Source organism: Triticum urartu, chromosome 5 (assembly GCF_003073215.2).
Source record: "Triticum urartu cultivar G1812 chromosome 5, Tu2.1, whole genome shotgun sequence".
Taxonomy (NCBI): Eukaryota; Viridiplantae; Streptophyta; class Magnoliopsida; order Poales; family Poaceae; genus Triticum; species Triticum urartu.
Genome location: NC_053026.1, coordinates 281,654,184 through 281,675,693, shown reverse-complemented (window position 1 = coordinate 281,675,693; position 21,510 = coordinate 281,654,184). Strand labels below are relative to the sequence as shown.

The 21,510-nt window shown below is 41.7% G+C and overlaps 1 protein-coding gene across 2 annotated transcripts; it reads right to left on the bottom strand.

Annotated features, from left to right (window-relative positions):
* Positions 1-542: 542 nt before the first annotated feature.
* LOC125508605 (long chain acyl-CoA synthetase 6, peroxisomal-like) lies at positions 543-19,782 on the bottom strand. Of its 2 annotated transcripts, none has more exons than XM_048673365.1 (23): positions 19,409-19,782; positions 18,482-18,542; positions 18,333-18,410; positions 17,774-17,845; positions 17,594-17,675; positions 17,337-17,442; positions 17,180-17,256; positions 16,628-16,672; positions 16,421-16,507; positions 14,586-14,675; positions 14,409-14,488; positions 14,219-14,312; positions 13,841-13,929; positions 13,624-13,712; positions 12,482-12,611; positions 12,273-12,391; positions 11,009-11,132; positions 10,841-10,927; positions 9,559-9,662; positions 9,389-9,474; positions 1,299-1,385; positions 1,115-1,201; positions 543-1,034 (listed from the first exon to the last, which is right to left on the bottom strand). In XM_048673365.1, exons 1-23 carry the CDS (start codon positions 19,545-19,547, stop codon positions 939-941), a joined length of 2,109 nt encoding a protein of 702 aa, XP_048529322.1. In that variant the 5' UTR covers positions 19,548-19,782; the 3' UTR covers positions 543-938. The 2 variants fall into 2 exon arrangements, with proteins under 2 accessions (XP_048529322.1, XP_048529323.1); XM_048673366.1 differs by having other exon boundaries at positions 18,482-18,537; positions 19,409-19,781.
* Positions 19,783-21,510: the final 1,728 nt, after the last annotated feature.

Below are 21,510 nucleotides of genomic sequence, written 5' to 3'. Positions count from 1 at the left end.
TGGTGCTATTGGCTATCTCTAGCGTAATAGTGGTACAGCACCTTCCACTGCTCTCAAAATGACTTCTTTTCATGAAGAAAACCTACTACGGTTGCTGAGGCTGCTCTTTATCCTGAAGGTTGCTCCCTTGACAATCATTTTTCAGTCTTGAAGATATTGCAGCAATCATCAAGGAGAACCTGCTCAAAGCAAAGGAGAGAATGAAATTCTTTGCAAACAACATGTCTAATAGATCATTTGAACCTAGGGATATGGTTTACTTGAAGACCCAACTCTACTGCACACTTCCCTTAGCATTCACAAACATTTGAAGCTCCACTCCAAGTACTATGGCCCTTTCAGAATTCTTCTGTTTTTACCTCCAATAAGTCGTAATGGCTTATAAGCCTAGGATCGGCCGTGAGAAGGCAGCTAACTTGTAATAGGGCTAAACCCTAGGCCACCGAAACGGCTGCCTTTGTATCGCCCACCTTGGCGGCGCAAACCCTAATCCAAATTCCCCAAGTTCTTCCGTGAATTTGCTCGTGTGATTAAGAGTAGTGTTGAAACCTCACCAGTGTTTTCTTCTCAATTTTTGCCTTAATGTAACATATATATTTGAACATGATGATGGTTACAGAATGTTTTCCTATAACTTACAGGTATAGGATATCTTCAGTCTTTTGTATAACTTCTGCAGCAGCAAGAAGGCATGAACTGTTGATGGGTATAGTTATATCAAGAATGTTTTCCTATAAATTGTATACCTTCTACCAAAATAACGAACGAAATTCTATAATGGGGCCTTCGGTTTATTCCTTTATAAATATAACCACACCCAACACCACTCCTGGGGTGAAAGGTATTCCTGCTCATAAAGCAAATGAGAAATCCTTGCTCCATTGTGTGAACCTGTCCTGTATTGGTTTGAACCTTACTCCTGAACATTTCTCGAGTAATTACAACTTCTGCCTAGCTGATTCGGCGTCACGCAGTTGTGCATACATATCTGCGAGCTCTTTCGTGAAGTAGGCCTTAGCTTGCGGTCTTTTGACCTGTAAAAGATTCATAGTTCATACTGAGGTTAGCTTCACCATATTTAAACCTACTACTGTAACAGAATGAACGTGCTTACCTTGAACGTGGGGGTGAGGAGACCATTTTCTACTGTGAAAGGTTCAGCAACAAGAGTAACAGCTTTGGCAAATTCAAAACCTCTTAGCTGGTAGATGATAATACAAATATTTATCAAGGGATGATATAATACTCCTAGATTACTTATGGAGAATGTATGTACAGTCGGAAGTGCAGAGAGAAACCTGTGCTTCCTTTCCAATAGAATCCATGTCAGCCAAGACAGCAGCTTTTGCTCTCGGGTCGACACAAAGCTGTCTTAAGTCCTCGCTCTAGAGATTAGACAGCATTTATATTAGAAAATAACATGACAAGATTGGATTGTATGCGAGAACCATTGGAGGATATATGAAATAACAATAACAAAAGAAAGTATGACCCAAGTGTGTTATTTCTCAGCACCACTTTAAGGATGAAACCATGAAGGAAGATAATGTCTTGAGGAAGTGCAAAGTTGATCAAAAGAAAAGCAAAATGACAAGTAGCATATCTAAAGGAAATACTATGAAACAGAATGCCACTATTCTAATTATAGAACCCAGTTTTCTACACCATTAAGGTCAACAAAGTAGAAATATGCTAACTGAGCCAGGGATCCCTTGTACAGTGGCACCAGCCAACAAAAGAAAAGCTTGTGTCCATTTGCGGGGGGTGGGGGGGATCTCAGATGTACTTGCAGTTTTTGTGAAAAAAAAACATATACAGAAAAAATAATATTAAAATGGTGCACACATACAGTTTCTATATTTAGGGCTGCATAGCCACTTTTTGTGCATCTACTACCACTATAAAAGAAAGAGAGGGCGGAGAACCAGATCATCCTATCCATCGAAACCTGCAATCTGATGGTCTACATCCCTCCAGCATACTAAACGCGTTTTACGCTTTAATTACCCACCATGCCATCTACTATATAAAAAAGAGAGGGGCAGATCCAAACAATCAGATCCATCCATCTACAAGATCTAATGGCTCGTAATCCTTCGATATTTAACGCTGCAAGCCACGGGTTAATCAACTACTCCATCAATCGCTAACCCACCCCGCTGTTCGCAAAAAGAAACCGCTGCGCACCACGCCCGCACGACTTCCGCCCGCTCGCCCCGCCAAAAGAAAAAAAAAGGACTTCCGTCCGCTCCTCCTCATCCATGCCCGCACACCAGCCGTTCCCCACAGCAACAGGCGGGCCGCCCATCCTCCTGCCGCCTCCCGCCGTTCGCCACCCGCATCATCCTCCTCTCAGCTTGGCCTCCCCCCATCCTCCCGTCGTTCGCTAGCCGCCCTCCCGCCATACGCCGCCCGCGCCATATGCCGCCCGCGCCATATGCCGTTCGCTAGAGATGCGGGCGGGCGGTTGGGCTGGCGAGCGGTGGCAGGTTCGTCGCGCGACAGGTCGCCTGGGATGCTAGCCGATGTATGCGGGTCAAGCCAACTCGGGCGGCAGCGCATCTTCGAGAGAGGAGAGGGGAAGAGAAGGAGAGTCCTGGCGGCGGCTGAGGAGGTGCTCGCTGGCGAGCGGGCTCCGACGGCCGCCTGGCGCGCGGGGTTGGATGGGGGCGCTTCCCGGCGACCGCAGCCGTCCTCGCGACACCAACTAGCTGAAAGCATTGCCGCTCCCCGCCGCCCGCCGACGCGACGCCGCCTGCCCCACCTACCCACGCGACAATGTCGCTCCTCGGCTCCTCCCCGCGCGACACTGCCTTCCCCAAGAACGCCCACCCCGTCGTCCTCCTACTCCTTAGTGCCTCCTTCTCGCCCGCCCGCAACGCCTTGCCTTGCAGCGGCGCCTGACACACGCACGGCCCACACTGGAGCACGCCGCCCCTCGCTGCCCGATTTTCTTCTTTTCCGTCGCACTGTGCGAAATCTGCCCCATGCTCGGTCTGGATCTACATAAGCGGTTGAGAGAGAGAGAGAGAGCACAGCGAAGACGCACACTGTAGATTGTGGAAGAGGTACGTAGGACAACACCCCTCTGTGTTCTTCCTTTTGGGTCTACTTTCTCTCACACACATGTGTATCTGTACTGATTCCTTACAGGAAGAGGACATGCTGTTGGATCCGAGCACCTGTCGGAGGAGCATAGGCATAAGGAGGCATCCATGAGACAAGTTTTTTAATTCGTATTTCTATGTCTGCATGATGACATTAGTTAACTGGTAATAGTAAGTCACTGTCATACATCACTGATGAAATAGTTGTTTTTTCCCATTTAGCAAAGAAATTATGATCTGTTCCTCTACCAATAATTGTAAATTAGTCATGACACCCAGTCTATCACCTGTCATGTTGTTTGATTTGTCTCTCTCTATATATATATGTTCTCATGAGTGGTCATAGTTTTACATGACGATTTCCAGAATACGAATACACTGAAAGTTAATTTGATTTTCATAAATCTGTCCAATTTTGGTTGTATAAATTATTTTTAAATTTGGCATCCCATTCCATGCCAAGAATCAAATGACAAGCTGAATTTGTTCCTATGTAACGGGGTTCAGTAGCTTCCCTCTCCTGAATTATTCTTTGTGTAATTTCATGGTTATGCAATTATCAATCTTCTCTTACTCATTTCACGTGTCCATAGTTAGCCAGGCAACTGAAGGTGGGTCATGTATTTTAGCACAGATTCGATGTGGCGGTTGTTAACTCATTCCAACTGTGAAGAATGGTAGTTGTTGCCGGATGAATTTCTGGTCTCGCACCTCCTTATTTCTGGTCTTGCACCATGGACGGCCTGAACGGCGCTGACGCATGCTTCTCCGGAGGAGGGCCATGTGACGGCCAGACCGGCAGACATAGCCAGGTAAGACCAAGTGCTAGATATTGTCATGAGATAAATTTTGATGGATAGGATTTTAATAAGTTAGCGGTGTAGGTCGAGACGACGAAGAGATTGGTATGCACAATGTGTAGGCAGAATATGATACATTTACATTGACAAGTCTAGGCTCGGCTGGAGAGCTTTAGGCTTTTTATTGATTAAGCTTAACACTTCTGCTCACTCATTATTACTCTGTATTCATCAAAATTATTTATTTTGTACTATATTGTAGCATGTTCGACGAACACAAACAGAGACGGCCATGGTGCTAGCTGATAGCACTTGCTAACTTAAAAAGTTTGCATACCTTTTCTCTAATTATATAAGTGTTTCTTACCAACTATTGAGCCTACCAGTTTTAGATCTATGTCTCTAAGGCCACTACTCAACTTCAGGTCGGTACTTTGCGGTAGAGTATACCTCCATAATTCTCCATCGAAGATACTAAAGTTTGTTGATGATGATTTGTTTCAGGATATGCGGTACAAGGGATTCGAGGCAAATTGAGGAAGGAGCTGGAGCAGGTGGTGGATTAAGGAAAGAGCTGGAGCAGAGACGGATTAGAGCTGCTTAAGTGCAGATTTTTAGACTAGCCTGCTTAAGTACATGTTCTTAGATTGCATATGGAAGGGAACTTACGTGCATGTTGTTTGGATTGCAGGATGGAAGGGAACTTAAATGCATGTTTTTGGATTGTACATGAACTAAGTTCCTACTGAAAAATGGTGACTGCATTTAGAGCTGGCATTGGTGCTTGGTCAGACATGGTGTCTTTGTAACTACACTAAGTTCCCTGGTTCTTGCTTAAAAATGTTTACAAGATAACATTTCTAAACATGATCTAGAAGCCCTCAAACCAGATCAAGCTCGGTACATTGGAATAAAAACAATGACAAGGCAGTTAGAAGTTCAGAATTCTATATAGGATATATATACTTGGTTGTACCATATTTAGCTGTACTAAAGTAGATGCTCTAACTGTGTTCACATGATTTTGAACAGGCCCATGGAGAGAAGCCCTAATGTACACCCAAGGTTCAGGGAGGTGATCCAGGTTTCCAAGAAGGTTAGAAGGTTAGTTGCTTGTGCAATTCAGTTCAAATGTAGCTTGTTGCTGGAAGGAGTAGAGTTTGATTAGATCGGATCAACGTTATTTGGTATTTTGGTAGTCGTTAAGTATGGGATATGCACCTGCCATTTTTCTATGCATATTGTTCTGTCCATGTATGTTGCATCCTTTTGACTTATGTATGATGTGTTCAATGATGTCATTGGTGACTCATGTGAAGTTGCATTGTTTGATTCAAGTGCAATTAGACCGTGGCAGCCATGCGGAATATATGCATGAAGCCGTGAGCAGTGAGCAGCTTACCTATTTATTATTGTTGGCCTTTTCAGTTGGATTTAGTATAGCTAGATTACCTACTTCTCGGATGACGAATAGAGACTAACATTATTTGTTTATGCTTGCATCTTATACCCTCCGCTTGAGAAAAACAAACCTTATCATTTCCATTTGTAGAATTAATATCATATTTGAGGGATCAGTTGGCACTGATGCCTAAAATGTGTTGTTTTTTCGCATGCTTAATTGTACACAGCTAGATAGACATGCATAAGTATTTAGGTTGATGCACAAGTCAATTTACAGTAGGATTATGAGGACAATCAACTAAGCTCCAACAACTTATCTTCTATTTTCTTTCTTAACCATCAAGACCGAATAGTTATGTTTGTTGATTTTATGTAAACAATCATACTTGAGACCTTTTAAAGCAAAGCAATCTGTAGGACTTGTAGTGAAAGCAAGGCTTATCATTCAGGTTACTTGTTGTGACCTATGACAGAAAACCAATCTGTAGAACTTCTGTTTGCCTGATCCCTATGCCTTTTCTATATATAGTGTCCCATCTAGGTTAACTGTTGGGATGGAACCTTTCAAGGCTGGTTTAGTCTGGTTGATCTTATCAATGTATGAGGGAAAGTATGCATCCTAGATCAATGTAGATGTCAAGCTGGAATAAAAACATTCAATAGCTTCTCAGTATGGACATTGTTCTACTGATTTCATTACTTCGCCATGGTTTTAGCCTGTCACATATGGAGAATCATCATCCAGCTATATCTCCCTTAGAATCAGGGAAACATTCCCCATTTAAAGACCAAACATGCATAATCTATTTAGAGTTTGAGTTTGTTTTTTGTCTGAAATCTCTGTTGCATCTGTTATATTACTAAATTGCTATTAAAACAAGGAAGAATGGCCTGATGTTTCCTTTGAATCCGATTGTCGGGTACTGGTGGAGATGTGGAACTCAAGAAAACATAATAGATGGAGATTATCGGCTTCCTGTCAGAAATTGAGTTGAGCCAAGCTTTTTGTTCTTTTACTCTGTCTTTTCTTCTTAGAGAGGTTAATTTTTAACACACCTGTGTACAAACCTGCCTGTGTACAAACCTGCCCTGCAGGTTAGTGACCGGAGACTATGTCGTAAATTGTAATGCTATACCTTCAGAATAGAGCTAGCTCATTTTGATTGTCAAAAGTGGATTGTTTCGTGTTAAGATTTTACTTTAGAATATTGGTTCAATACCATTAATTTTTTTATGTGAGATATTTGTTTTATATTTTAGTAGTCGTTCAAGTGTGAGTTATGTTTATCTGTAACACGTAATTGACTACCGGAAATTTCATGATACCTTATCAAGGCCATTTGCAGGTTTATATAAGCATTTGGTTAGCAACCTCATATTATATAGTATCTGTAGACTTAACTATCTCTTTATCTTTTTCCCCAGGTTTTAGTTATCCATTGCTTACACAATGAATTTAGACCAATTGTAGAGTTGCATCTCCACGTACTGAACACAATGCAAGGTTGCTTTTCAATCATAACTAGATTTCTTTTTCTTTTGCAACCTATCAAACCTGGGGATGTCTCATTTATGGAAAAACTACTCGAGTGACATAACAACATTGTGTATTAATCAAATTTATATATTTGTGGTCAACATTTAACGTGCGTTGCACGTGCAAGCTTACTAGTAACATAAAAAGTAAGAAATTGTGGAGTGTTCCTCCATGTACGTCTAGATACCTCTCGATGTAAGGCAACTCATCCAGAAAACTAAGATAGTGACTAGCTATTGGTGGCAAATGAAGTATTCGACCTGTTGTGAATTTGATTCACGACGCAATAACTACCATGCTGAAGATAGCCAAACTCTATGGCTGCGAGAGATTGGGTGGACATACGTTCAGAAAGAGAGGATGGGGAGAGAGATTAGACTGATTATTTCTTGCTTCCCTGAAACATACTCCCTCCGTTCCGAATTACTTGTCACAGGTATGGATGTATCTAGATGTATTTTAGTTCTAGATACATCCATTTCTCCGACGAGTAATTTGGAATGGAGGGAGTAGATAGATGGGATCCTTATATGGTGGAGGCTTAGACCCTTGATCACTCCTAATACGATTAGACTTAGGGCGTGTTCCGGTAGCTCTCCACAGGCTCAGAATCCTCAACTCCATAGCCCAAAACCATAGCCAGCTTCTCCTGAAAAATCCTGGAGTTCACAGATCGTTTGGCTCCATAGCTTCTCGCTGGTTAGCGCTGGCTTGGGCTGGCAGCCCATTTGGCTTGGCTGCAACCCAGCCCTCCCACGTTCTCACCTCTTGGCCCACCTTGATGCTTCTTCAACCTGCAGCACTGACAGAACAGGGTGTTTCCTGAAGCTGTCAATTTGCTATCAAATAGGGAGATAAAGGCCACGATTTGCCTGAACTTCAACACGTAATTTGTTGCCCACTTTGCTCCAAATCCATTCTATCAAATAGCACACTCTATCATTCAGTAATGGAAGAGATCGGAGTGCAGCACTGACGCCTAGCTACGAGTAGTGCGTGAGCCAGCACAGCCCAGCCCAGCGCGTGCGCAGACAACGCCACAACGTGGGCGGCGAGACCACTCTCCCCCACGCCCACTCTCGCGGGCGGCGCTCAACTGGGCCGCCAGGAACGCAGCCGCCGGGACGGAGCCGTCGATACGGGACAGAGAGAAGGACCTGGGTGTGGAATCAGCCGGAGAGGCTCGAACTCCTGGCGGCAGAGCTAGGTCAGATCGGCCGAGAAGGAGGACATGCGCGAGCGCGTCGGCGGCGGTTGAGGAATATAAGGGGAACGAGCGGCAGGGGAGGGAGAGGAGGGGAACAAGCACGTCATGGGAGAGAAAAATCAGTGCGAACCGGTACGCAAGTTCACTTGGCGGTGGCAATCGGGAGTAATTTCTGTCAACTCCCGCTCCTTTGATTTCTGGGAGCTCGGATGTTCCAACTCCACCGCTCCTCTAATTTTACACTACGCGAATAGCCAGCTTCCCACTTGTATAACCAGGATTTGGATCGTTCGGCTGGGCTTCCGACCTGGAGCTGAGGAGTTACGGAGCCAGAGGGCTACCGAACACGCCCTTAATAGACCTTCCCGTATACAACAGGACTTTGTCCTAATCCTATACTTTCCTTAAGGACTTTCCTCTTTTACTTGCTGCTGCAAATCTTTGCCCAACACAGTGACCATCTCCTGCTACAATACAGTGATCCTGGTCTCCTGGTCTTCTTGCCGTCCAGCCATCCGTAATGGAACTAGTGCTGCTTTAATGCGCTGTACTAACATCATCAGTGGGACCAGTTTAAGCCATTTGTTTAGTGTCGGTTTCCAGCTACTAGCATTTCAAAATTCCAGGACACAGCAGAAAAGTACTGTAAACGAACTCTTAAAATCCTTTTTGGAGAATAATGCATGGTGACGGGATAGTAGCAAGAATATAAGTTTGTGTATAGCTAAAAGCAACACTCTAGTTGCAGGCTCCTACCACAAGGCTCAAGAAGGTCCTGGTTGCGTCCCCAACATTTTGAGTTCAAGTGTTCAATACTAACTCTAATTCACTAAATGAAAAGGACTTGCCTAATTCCATGAATGACCAAACATAATATGAGAAACAAGCCTTTCTCTTTGAATCACAAGAAATGGAAAACGCAGGAATAGGAAAAAAACATGAATGAGATGCCACATATTTTGGGCTTCTGTACAATCTCAAAACAGGAATAATTGAAGTACTGCCTTTGGATGGTTCGCATAAATGAACATAGAAATGTTGGGAGGAATGAAGACCAAAAGTCGAGAGAAATAAAGAGAGGTTCCATTGGAATTCTAGAAGGAAAATTAAGGTTTGAGCTTATGTTGGTTAAATTAGAGACAGGAATATGACAACCCCATCCATCTGATGAATAGGGTCCTTATAGGAAACAAATTATTGAGGATTAGAATCCCACAAAAATTCCTATGAAATTATACAATCCAAAGATGAGTCTAATTTGAGTAGAAACAATGAGTTCATCTCAATGTTTGGTTTTATAAGGTAGTGGGAAATGAAAGGTTAAAGTACTTACTTGTATTCCTTGAGATGCAGCCCAAGCCTTCAAAACATCTGGTTCAACTGCTACAATGGCAACTAGAAAAGAGTTGAAACTATCACCTGCATCCAAATCAACAAACTCAGAAAACACGTCACCACAATTGATAGGTACAAGTACAATTAATATAAAATCATGAATATTACCATATATAAAGCATTGAGCAATGAACTTGCACTTAGCATACACATTCTCAATCTTCTCTGGAGCTATGTATTCTCCTTGAGCCAACTTGAAAATGTTCTTTTTCCTGGAGCTCAGAAAAATACAGAACAGTAAGAAATGGAAGAAAACTAGTACCAAACTAAGTATAGTTGAACATACTAAATGAATTAACCTAGGGAAATCTGCAGAAAGAGATTGGGTGATTACCCAAAGAGTCTCTAATCCAAATAAAAGGATATACTGTGAGCTGAGGTGATTCCTCAAAATTCTCCATACATTACACTACTTAACAGGACAAAGGCCAACCAAGTACCAAGTTCAACGGTTCAATAACAGTGAGCAAAATTGTAATAATATTTATGCGTGATCAGATTTTGATCAGTACTTGAGAAGGTTGATATGCTGCTTTCACTCGGCAACACTCTAATTTTAGGGCCGCAAACTTGTCTTTAGATAGTCCTCAACATACTTGAAATTATACTGATTCAAAGAATAACTGAGTGGCAGATATTATACTATTAAGTTCTAATAACATATTAGAGTTTTATCATCTACCATGCCAACCTTACATAATACTCCCTCCGTTACGAATTACTTGTCGCAAGTATGGATGTATCTAGATGTATTTTAGTTCTAGATACATCCATTTCTGCGACGAGTAATTTGGAACGGAGGGAGTACATTCTACTTTCAAGTGAGCATTAAGAGTTTATTGGCAACTTCTGAGTAACATTAGAAACCTGTACAGAAGTTAAAAGCACTGATACATAAGATATAACTTCCCCTAAATAGAAACGGAAGCAGATGGAAACTTAAGGACATGGATTGATAATTTGATAGCATCATGTGCGCCTTATCTACTTTGTGCACCCTAAACAACTACCAAAATCATAACAAAAATCCAACTAGCTTAGAAGCGCTCCAGTATGCTACAGAAGTTCAAGTCCTAATAACGATATAAAAGCAAAAGATCAGTCATAAGAATATGAAAGCAAAAGAATAATTTTCAGTAAATAATAATTCCCTTGCTGCTATTCACAGGAACCTGTAACATAATTTTTCTTTTTCTGAAGAATCACTTTCACTTGGAACTTCGTTAGATAATAGATCAACTATACTCTACAGCTATTGAATTGTTTAGTGATAGTTCTAATATCTCGCACATGGACAGTATAAAAGCACCAAACAGATAAACTACACTAGATTAAGCAATCTAAATGAAAGCAAAATGCGCATAATTGCCATCCAGTTTTTCGGTTTTACCTATCTATAATTTTTAGACGCCCTCCAGGCAGCCACAAACCTATGTCTCCAGTGTGCAACCAGCCATCATTGTCAATGACATCCCTTCTGCACATTTCCAAATGCATTTATTTTAACTCACTTAAGAAATTCAAAAGTTCAAATAGGAGTTGAAGGATAGCAAATTACGTTTGGACTTCGTCTTTATAGTAACCGCGGAATATTGTAGGTCCTCTAACACAGATTTCTCCACGAGGATATGGTTGATCCTCACAAGTGTAATTCATTTCTGGGACATCCACAAGTTTAACCTCTGAAAATGAAAAGAATATTTGCATTACGAAAGAGAGAATAAGAAAACACAAAACTACATGTAATTATTACAAATGAGACCTTAATTTCTGTCAACATGGAAAGATACTGAAAGATTTCTCAAGACACAATATAATTTATCTCTGGATAAAGAAATCCAATCAACATGGGTCAATGGACCTTGCTAAGTGAACCTCAAATAAAATTTCTTCAGTTCTGCTTGTGCTGACCTACTTGTTCCTCACCTTTCTTGTTTCTTGGCTTGTTGTTTTTGCTAGTTTCATTTTTATTTGGTTTGCTAGACTTTTTAGCTTTCGTTTGATTTGTTGGTTGCTTTTCTGCCTTCTCATTGTGCCCCTTCTAATACAAAACAGCACGCATTTTGAGATGTGTTCAAGAAAAGAATGAATTCCATCCGACATGAACGCTGGCACTGACATGCTGACTTCATGGCACAAACAGAACAGCAACAGTGTGTTCCGGGACAGCATTGCGACCTAGTATCGCTCGTGGAGCATCAAGGAAGATGCCAAGCTTGTGCCAATTTAGAGTGTGTTTGTTGGTAGAGTGTGGGTGGTTTCCTTTACTTTTAGTAAATCAGCCACATGTTGGTCTTGCGATTTTGTATGACTGGCTTCTTGCTTAATGAAAATGGGCAAGCCTCTACTACATTCTCTAAAAACAGTAAATCAAACCCACATTTACTCATCACTAGCTAATTGCCCGTGTATTGCAACGGGGGCATACATATTTTAGTGGTTCAACACCAATCATGTCCAACATAAATCTTACACCCATCATATTCTAGATTTTGGTAAGATTTGATTCGATTTGAGTATGGGAAGGGGAAGGCAAGCAAAGTTTTGATTTAGTTAAGGTTTCGATAAGATTTGATTTGATTTGGGTATGAATAGGAGGACGCAAGGAATGATTTGGTTAAGGTTTTTTGGTAAGATTTGATTTGATTTGAGGTTAATGCAGGATGTGGGGGAGTTGGATGTACGAACATACAATCCCCAACTCCCTTTAATAGTAGAGATTACTAGGATGGATTCTCTATGCACTAATAACATAAAATAATGATTTCACGAGAATATTATGGTCAACCTAAGCACAAATGTTAACCAAACACAAAACTTACCACAAGAAGGATTTGGTGATCCAACATGACCAATTAATTTGTCACCAATATCCATTGTAGTGATGACACAAGATGTCTCTGTCATTCCATAGCCTTCAAGAACCTCACCACCAAAGCATCTACAAAAAGTTAAAAACAGTGTTTACTTTCTAAGAACATGAAGCTACCAACAATTATCACACACGGCAGCGCACAAGAAATAGGCTTACATTCTTAGGAATTCCATTACATCTGCTGACAATGGAGAAGCGCCTGAAGTCATAAGCCTCACACGTCCACCAAGCCTAGCTTTTATTTTGTTAAATACTAACTTATCCCACATTGGGGAAGGATTTCGTCCTAAAACACAACGTAGTAAGTAAATTTCATTATATATGCAAGGGAATGAAAATGGATCAAATGACAAATATGGTGTGCTTACAAGAATAATGAAATTTCCATCTTGCAGCATTCAGTCATTGCTAAGCAACAGAAATATACTTCCTCTGTAAACTAATATAAAAGCGTTTAGATCACTACTTTAGTATTCTAAACGCTCTTATATTAGTTTACGGAGGGAGTAACTAACACAAGAGGATTACTATTCATGTTTCCAACTTGGAAATTGTGATTACTTGCTACCTACTAGAAAATCATGAAAATGCTACATAAGCTTTATATTTCCAATTATCACACATATCAACCCTTTTAATCTTATTAAGAGTGACCTACATAAAGAGTTGGAACCCATTTGGTCGTTCACTTGCACCTTTAGTATTTTCAGTGTCTAGGTTAAACATGTCAGCAGCCACTTATCTTCATATCCAGCGTTCAATTTACAAGAAAAAAACAGACAGTATTATGGCATTTAGGACTACTTTGAGAAAGCACAATAAACTTCTAAACTAAGTGAACACAAAAAAAAGCACAAGAAAGCGAGCCCAACTCTGACTACAGCTAACCCCGAAGGAAAATGGAATCGTAGTCACACTTATGTTACCTGGGCACCAATTTGGACAGGAAGGAGAAGGAACAAAACTTCATCTTTAGTATACGCTCTTTAACACGAACAATGTTGGATTTTATAAAATTAAATTATAGAAGAATTTTGCTTGCACATACTCCTCTTCTACATATGCTTGGTCTCAAATAAAATTCTACTGTTGGGGCCGCTTCTACAGTTTTCAATTCAAACAAGAATCAATCAATCTACGGAATAGCGTGTTATGGTCAACATACACAGGTGCATAAAGTGAATTGTGTGTGCTGATTTCATGCTTCAGTGGTGAGCAATAATTATGTTAAATGGTTTCTAGACAAAAAATAGGATGGATGGGACACTGAACTTAAATGAACTTCATGATGTGCTTACCATTCACAAGCGCTTGCCTCTTGGCATTGTACGCAGTACGGAATAATCTTTCTTTTAGCCCACCAGAATCCTTCACAGCATTTGTGATTCTATGGAGTAAACAAGCAATAAACCAGTTAACAAAACCCAGTTGAAGAAAATGGACCTCAGAAAAGGTATGCCTAGCCATATGCACAATGAACATGAAAATGTGTAATAACTGGTATAGTTGTATTACGCAGAATAAATTCTGTTATATAGCCGGGGAACACTTGCGAATACGGTTGGTCTCAAAGCAGCCAAATCATCCATCAGCTTCAAATTATCCTGGAAACAGCGGTAATATACTCATGACAAGTACTATAATTGGATGGTTAAAATTTTATCTTTGTGATGAAAGATATTGATGCATATGGCCTTCAAGTAGTCTCTGAACGGTGCACAGCTTTTATGAGAAGTTGCCAAGTGCAAACTATTGCATTGATGAGTAAAACTTATACAAGATCACATATTATCAGTTACTTCTCTCGATACACGTCCTTCATGTCGTTCAGTTTCTATACAATAATGCAAAGTACTACTAACTCTCATCTTAAATAGTTCAAAATCTACATACCCCTTGGTAAAATCCAATGGCAACACCATAGTGAAGCAGTGCAATTTGGTTAGCTCTCTCATAGATGTGAGCTAAAGGTAGGTATGAGATATACCTGAGGAGACATGTCAACGTTATTATCATACAAAAAATGAGTTTTTGGACATTGAATAAGGTACGGCAAAAAAGAAAGGGTATATCAAATCCTCACACGTCGGAGGGGTAAAACTTAACGCCCAAGCTTGATCCTGCAACATTCGCGATTAAGTTCTCGTGAGAAAGAACAGCTCCCTGGGAAAAGATTGGCATCCAATATCACATGTCTGGAAGTAGAAGTAGAAAAGTTTCGTGATGAAGCAAAGAATAATAAGAACGGTGAATGATTTACCTTTGGTGTGCCAGTAGTGCCACTCGTGTAGCAGATAGTGGCAACATCTTCAGGTTTTGGAGGACGGTAAGTTTGAGAACTCATCTTTCCCTGAGTTAGAAGATCGAGAGGAGTTCAGAAAAGAGACGAACACTTTTTCAGGAATGAGCAGAAACTAGATGCCCTAGTATTTATTCTCATTAAAAATAAAATGTTATAGGTAACATAGGACATTATTGAATCCCACATGCATGGAGTAAATACACACTAAAATGAAGGCAATATATCCAGCATGCATATAAGCCTACCAGAACCACCGAACATTAAACAGAAAAACTCTAAAAAAAATTGTGGCTTCAACAATAGAGTGTCTAATCCATCTGGTAGTTTTACCATTTGTCGCTACATGTTGCGCATGCTAGTACACTGCACCAATGCTGCAGCTCAGTTAGGCCAAACATATTTGCAATAGGAGATGAAGAGATGGCCACCTATTGGCCAGGGACTTGCAGCAGTAAGGAAACAAGGGAGTTGGGGGGGGGGGGGGGGGGGGTATACTGTGATACTGTGTTAGGGAAGGTTAAGAGCCTGAGAGCATCCACCATACAGTGTCATAACGATGCCACATATCTACGTTTCATGCAGACAAGAAAAATAGATATACCAACCTGGCTATACTCTCCCAAATATGCGCTCATACCAACCTGTCTGCCTAATCCCTTGCAGCCATGCATCCTGGCTATCTTTAGCACGGTAATTGTCCCATACAAGGTTCACAACAACTATATGTCTACTCTTGTATGTGTATTGCACAACATGGGGAGAAGTAACTGTTGTACCAGCATAAACATACACACATCACCCAGTCAGTTTACTTACAACTGGATAATCAAATTTCACATTCTACATTAACCAATTTTCAACCCAAAAGGAAGTAAAAACTTCACCATATACCAGTCACATGGCAAGCAAAGCGCTGCATGTTCTAACATAAGCAGAAGCTAATTGTCACATCAATTTAGTGTGTACTGTGTACAAAACAAGTCTTGCAAATGGGTTAGAAGTTAAACGATGTAGCAGACATGATGAAGTGCAGCTGACTAGTTCATATCTCACGAATGGTGGTTCAAATGTTGCATTATATACCCTTAGAAGTTAGAAGTAGGCGCACGATGAAGCTACAGAATGAGTACCATGCTACACGAAGCCTATGAGAAGTGTGACTTGCACAAGTGTCGTGCGGATTTTGCGACAGTATGCATGATTTGGGGATTTTCGTGGATCAAGGCACACGTGGATGATCTAGGTACAGGATTTCACACAGTGGAGGTTTTACCCAGGTTCGGGCCCCCTGTTCTAGGGGTAATACCCTAATCCTGCTGGATGTTTCTCTCTTGTATGTATGAACAATGCGGTTATAATGTAGTGTCCGAGTGATCTTGTGGATCTCGGTGATTCTACTGAGCTTGTCTAGATTGTACTCTAACTTTGCCTTATATAGGGGTGATGAAGCAGAGGATATAATGGCATTACGCCCACGCCCTGATAACGGCGCAGTTAAGTTGGCTGTTACCAGGGCCTTGATGGCACCATTGGTGATATCGTGGTGTAGCTGAGGTTTATGGCACCATTGGTAACGCCACGACCGGTTCAGTCGGATGAACATCGTGATGCAGTTTAGCCAGATGGGCTTAATGATGCCGGCCCAGCTGAGTGGTTTGCTCGAAAGACTCGGCAGGGAGGGCCTGTCGGGCCGTATCCTCATCATGGGCCTAACCTCTTATGTATCATTAAAAATTCACAACACAGGATGTTTGTTTGTTTGTTTTAAATGAAGGATCAATTAGCAAGTCCACCTGGCTGTGTAGCCTGGAGTAAGTTATGATTTCCACTCCAGCAGCTGCTGTTGTAGATGGCGTATTTGCATTGTCTCCACCAACTACCTATACAAAAAAGAAGATTCAAATACAGAAGAGAAGTTCTCATAAAAACATCACCACCACATTGCATAAAGTATTGTAAATGGGCCACAAAATTCAAAAAGAAAAATGGTCCACGCTTACCACTATAAGGCGAACACATGGCATTTGAGTTAGGAAGCTTAGCAGCTGCAATTAAGGGATTAATAGTTAAGATTATAGCTGGAAATTAAATATACTTCTTTCCAAATGTACCTGATGCAATGCATAGTTAGAGTGCTGAGAGGTATCTATACACTGATGTAGTGTTTCAAACTATAATAACATTTGGATGAAGTCCAAGTAAAATCTATAGCAGGATACCGACCGCATTAATCTTCTGCATACTTGATACAGTCAGTCCAGAACATAAAGTATTTGACATGGCATCGTGAAGCCCTCATAAAGAGAGTCATAGTCAACATAAATTAAGACCATAGCAGGATGAGATTAACACCTAGAAGTATAGGTAAATTACTGGAAATAATTAGCTACATGTCAGCCTTGCTAGTTACGACTCGACAATTGGTATCAGAAATGGCATGAGTACTAGAACTTTTATGGATTTTATTAACGGAAACTGTAGGGGTGGCCCAACTTTTATGGAGTTTAGAAAATAGTCATCATTTAAGGTTGCGATAAGGGATTAAAGCTCACAGTGCTTAGCGTTTGAGGCACACAGAAAATAGCTTCTACTGTTGCATGGTTCACAATGAACTGAACTGCATCTGGACCTACAGAAAGTACATTACATAGAAAATGTTACTGGACGACTGAGACATAGAGCAAAGATCATTTGGTAATAGGAACATACCAAGAGTATCATAAAGTGGTACAGATACATATGAATATGCAGCACAAGCATGATCAATTATGATCCACTCAGGTCTGTTTATAAAATACAGACCAATGCGTGCACCCTGGTTCAGATAAAAAGAATTAAAGTAAGTACAAATAAATAATCTGAGAAACTTGAGGTGCTATATCAAGATAGCAATATATGGCAAGGTATCTACTTGTTACTAGTCAATAACAAAAGGGCAAGTGCTCGTTGAGATCTTGATGACTCACTTCAGATATTCCATGATAAATAAGACCAGAACCTATTGCAATTCTGCTCGTACTAGCTTCTCCATACGTCATCCATTTGTAGCTGCAATGTTATATGCCATTTATAAGAGTCAAACAAGGCAATCATGAAAAAGACTACAAAATGAAAAAGTAAGGAATACTCGGTTACTCAATCCTTACTCTCCGACTGCTCCATCAGCGCACACTCTTGTACCCAGATATCTACAATCTGTAAAAGTCTCGACTGCGTACCTGCACAATTTGGGATACCATATAAAGTTGTACAGGAAAGATGATTACAGTAATGAGGTTTAAAAGGTTTGCAAGAACTCCCACTCAGTTAGGATTTGCACTTTGGTAAGTTTAACCTCATGTTTGACATATATGCATTTTTTGCAGCCCCCAAGGCTTCGCTAAAACAATAAATAAACAGGTTCCCTTGCATATTACTCTGTTTCTAGTTAGGATCTGCCAGACTATAGCACAAATAGCAATAACTAGTGAGAGCTTCCTCAGGAAAAAAATTACACTCGTTTTGCTGAACTCTGCCTTCCAAACGTTCTCTAGAAATTTCCATCTTTCTAGCATATATTCAGTACATAAGGAGGACATAATCTGAAAGGCTATTGCAGCACTAATCATTCAAAATGAGAGTTTGCTAATATAAGTATATGATTAAGTTTAGATGGATATTAAGAAACAGAAGTTCAGATGTTCAAGATATTGTGAGTATTCTTACACAAAATTATCATGCAGTGTTCCAATGTCTGGAGTAGCAGGAAATCTGTTAATTAAACGCAGAGGTGACTCTGCAGATCTGCAGGATTGTAACAGTGATTGTGAGCAACAGTATATGAAAGTGCATCTTATAACATATAAATAGCATACCGGTACACGTTCCACTTTCCAGTTTGCAACTTTTCAGGAAGAACAACGCTGTAGCCCTGCACTGAAGAAGATATGCACATTGAGTTAATAATTATAGTTACTTCTTAATATGTTATTTCACAAAATAAAAATTTGGCACTAGTGAATGCTAACTGAAATTTAGGGTACATTGAATCGTTAGTAATCGATTGTTTTAAAATATAAGCCATTTCTCAAACAAAGGAAAAACACATGCATTACTGTCCCTGACAGAGTGGGGCTTCTTGCAAACCCCAATGAACACACCGATAACACCACTGTTCATACAAGGAAAAACATGTACGACAGTTCTAAGTAGATGCATAAAAAATACTATAAACTATTCCAATAATCACGAACAGGCCCAAAAAGTAGCAAGGAATATTCCAACTTATTTGGTACTTTTTGAGTTTGCTTTAGCCAGGATTAAGCTACAGACTTGCACTCAGCCTTGAGGCATCCCGATCAGATTGCAGCCAGCAATTCAAGCTTTTCAGATTGCATATAAAGGATTCCGTTCCATTCACACCTTCCTGATGCCGACAAACCAAAAAGGGAAGCTATGGACAGTTAGCAAAACAACCAGCCCAGTCCAGTGCGGGAGCAACCACTCTCTTCTGGTACTATGTTACTTTTCCAGGAAAGTAAAATCCATTTTATAATAACAAACTAACAAGGGAAAAGCAAGCGAGCGACGGAGCAGATGCGCCGTGCCCCGCCCCGATTCGTGAGCCACTCAACAGGATTCTCTGACCACCACCGCGCCGCCAGCGTTAGTCGCTATCCCCGTTAAAGCGTGATGTTGAATCGAACGCGAAATCCAAATCCTAGAGCATCCCGCTGAAGGCCGGTCCAACTAGGACATGCAGGCCAAAGGGTAAGGTGCGAGGGAAGAGAAGAGAGACGTACCGTGGGCGTACTCGCCGGCGGTGGGGTTAGCGGCGAGGCCGGCGGTGGCGCCGGCCTGCGGCTCGAGGTGCGCGGAGACCACGCGGAGGCGTCGCTCCGCGGCGTCCATCATTGCGGGTCCTTCCTCCTCCCGCGCCATGGCTCCCGTGCTGCTGCAGTGCCGGTAGTGTCACGCAACCCCTGTCCGCGCCGCTACTCGTTAGCGCCGCGTGATGATAGGGGAGGTGGGGGGAGCAGACGCGAGGGACGGAAAAAACACGGGCTTATCGCGTGACGTGAGAGCGAACAGACCGAGACAGACGTGGGGAACTCGGCTCGTGCGCCTTGTTCGAGCGGGTGCTCCAAAGGTTGCAGCGGGGATGGATGATCGGGTGGAGAAGGAGAGACGGACGCATAGATATCTCCGATGCATTTTGGTCTTTTGGAGCGGTTCGGGGAGCACGGATGTGGTTGTTCGGTTGCGTGCGCGCGTCGACATGCGGCGGCACGGCATGGCACGGCGCCCAAGTGTGTGCGGGGATTGGGTTTTCTATTTACCTGACAAATCTTCTATATCTAAATAGCTAGCCCCATTAACATATTTCTCTCAACATGCAAGTATGTTACCTCATCATTCAACATGCATAAGGAAAGGGCCACCTCAATATGTAACTATTCATATTAAAAATCCACAACAACATGCATGCATATAAAATTTCATTTCATTATGCTATTTACATTTAATTCTTATATACTTTCAACAACTATTGTTTCAATAATTCATGTTCCATATAATCAAAATATCATTGAAATATTGCAAACGTTCCCGCAATAACGTGCGGGACATCATCTAGTGATAAAAAAAAAGCTAAAGTCGGTTTTCTGATCGGCGCCCACGAATGCGCTCTGCGCCGTTAGGGCATCTCCAATGAGAAGGCGCTTGTACAGCCGCTTGAGGAGAAAAAATTAATAATTTACCACTTAGCACCAACGTAAGAGTTTTAGCCTCCAACGCTCGTATCAATCTGCGGACGCTTAGTCAAATTAAAAAAATGCAAGTGTCTGTAACCTCCAATGCTGCTAAGGGTATGTCCAACGCAAGCGCTATAAGCGGGCGCTAGGATGGATTTCCTTGCCGTTACGCTTCATTCCCTGCCGATCCTGGGATTTTCCTTTGGCGTCGACGCGTGAGGTGGCATCGGGTGCTCCAGTAAAAAAAAGTCTCACGTGTGGATATAACGGGAGCCGGGCGCTACATAGGACGCAAAGAAAGGAACAGAAATCAACCAGGTACGTACGGATCTTGCGGTGAACTTCGATGGACGCTTCATTAGCAGCATTGGAGGTTACACGCGCTTGCATTTTTTTTAATTTACCTAAGCGTCCGCAGATTGATACGAGCGTTGGAGGCTGAGACTCTTACGTCGGTGCTAAGTAGTAAATTATTTTTTTTCTCCTCAAGCGGTTGTACAAGCGCCTCCCCATTGGAGATGCCCTAACGAAGTGTCCATCGAAATTCACCGCAAGATCCGTACATACCTGGTTGATTTCTGTTCCTTCCTTTGCGTCCTGTGTAGCGCCCGGCTCCCGTTATATCCGCACGTGAGACTTTTTTTTACTGGAGCGCCCGGTGCCACCTCACGCGTCGACGCCAAGGAAAATCCCAGGATCAGCAGGGAATGAAGCGTAACGGCGAGGAAATCCATCCTAGCTGTCACGCCCTCGATGCGGCTATATCTTCCACGTGTCGAAGCACGACTTAGAGGCATAACCGCATTGAAAGCAATGTCGCAAGTGAGGTAATCTTCATACAACCCATGTAATACATAAGGAAAAGAGATACATAGTTGGCTTACAATCGCCACTTCACACAAATACATGAATAAAACATTACATCATCCAGATACAATCAAGGTCCGACTACGGAAACAAAATAAAAGAAGACTACCCCAAGTGCTACACAGATCCCCGATCGACCCCAACTGGGCTCCACTACTGATCAATTGGAAACGGAACAACACAAAGGACAAGATCTTCATTGAGCTCCTCCTTGAGCTTGGTTGCGTCACCTGCTCGGTATCATCGGCACCTGCAAACTGGTTTTGGAAGTATCTGTGAGCCAC

What these genes read in the sequence shown, in the direction of transcription:
- LOC125508605 (XM_048673365.1), bottom strand. Translation starts at nt 19,547, where the DNA reads ATGGCGCGGGAGGAGGAAGGACCCGCAATGATGGACGCCGCGGAGCGA. An exon ending in ACTCCAGGCTACACAGCCAG is followed by an intron (nt 14,676 to 16,420) that starts GTGGACTTGCTA and finishes CTTCTAACTCAG; the next exon opens with GGAAAGATGAGTTCTCAAAC. An exon ending in GTAATGGAATTCCTAAGAAT is followed by an intron (nt 12,392 to 12,481) that starts GTAAGCCTATTT and finishes AACTTTTTGTAG; the next exon opens with ATGCTTTGGTGGTGAGGTTC.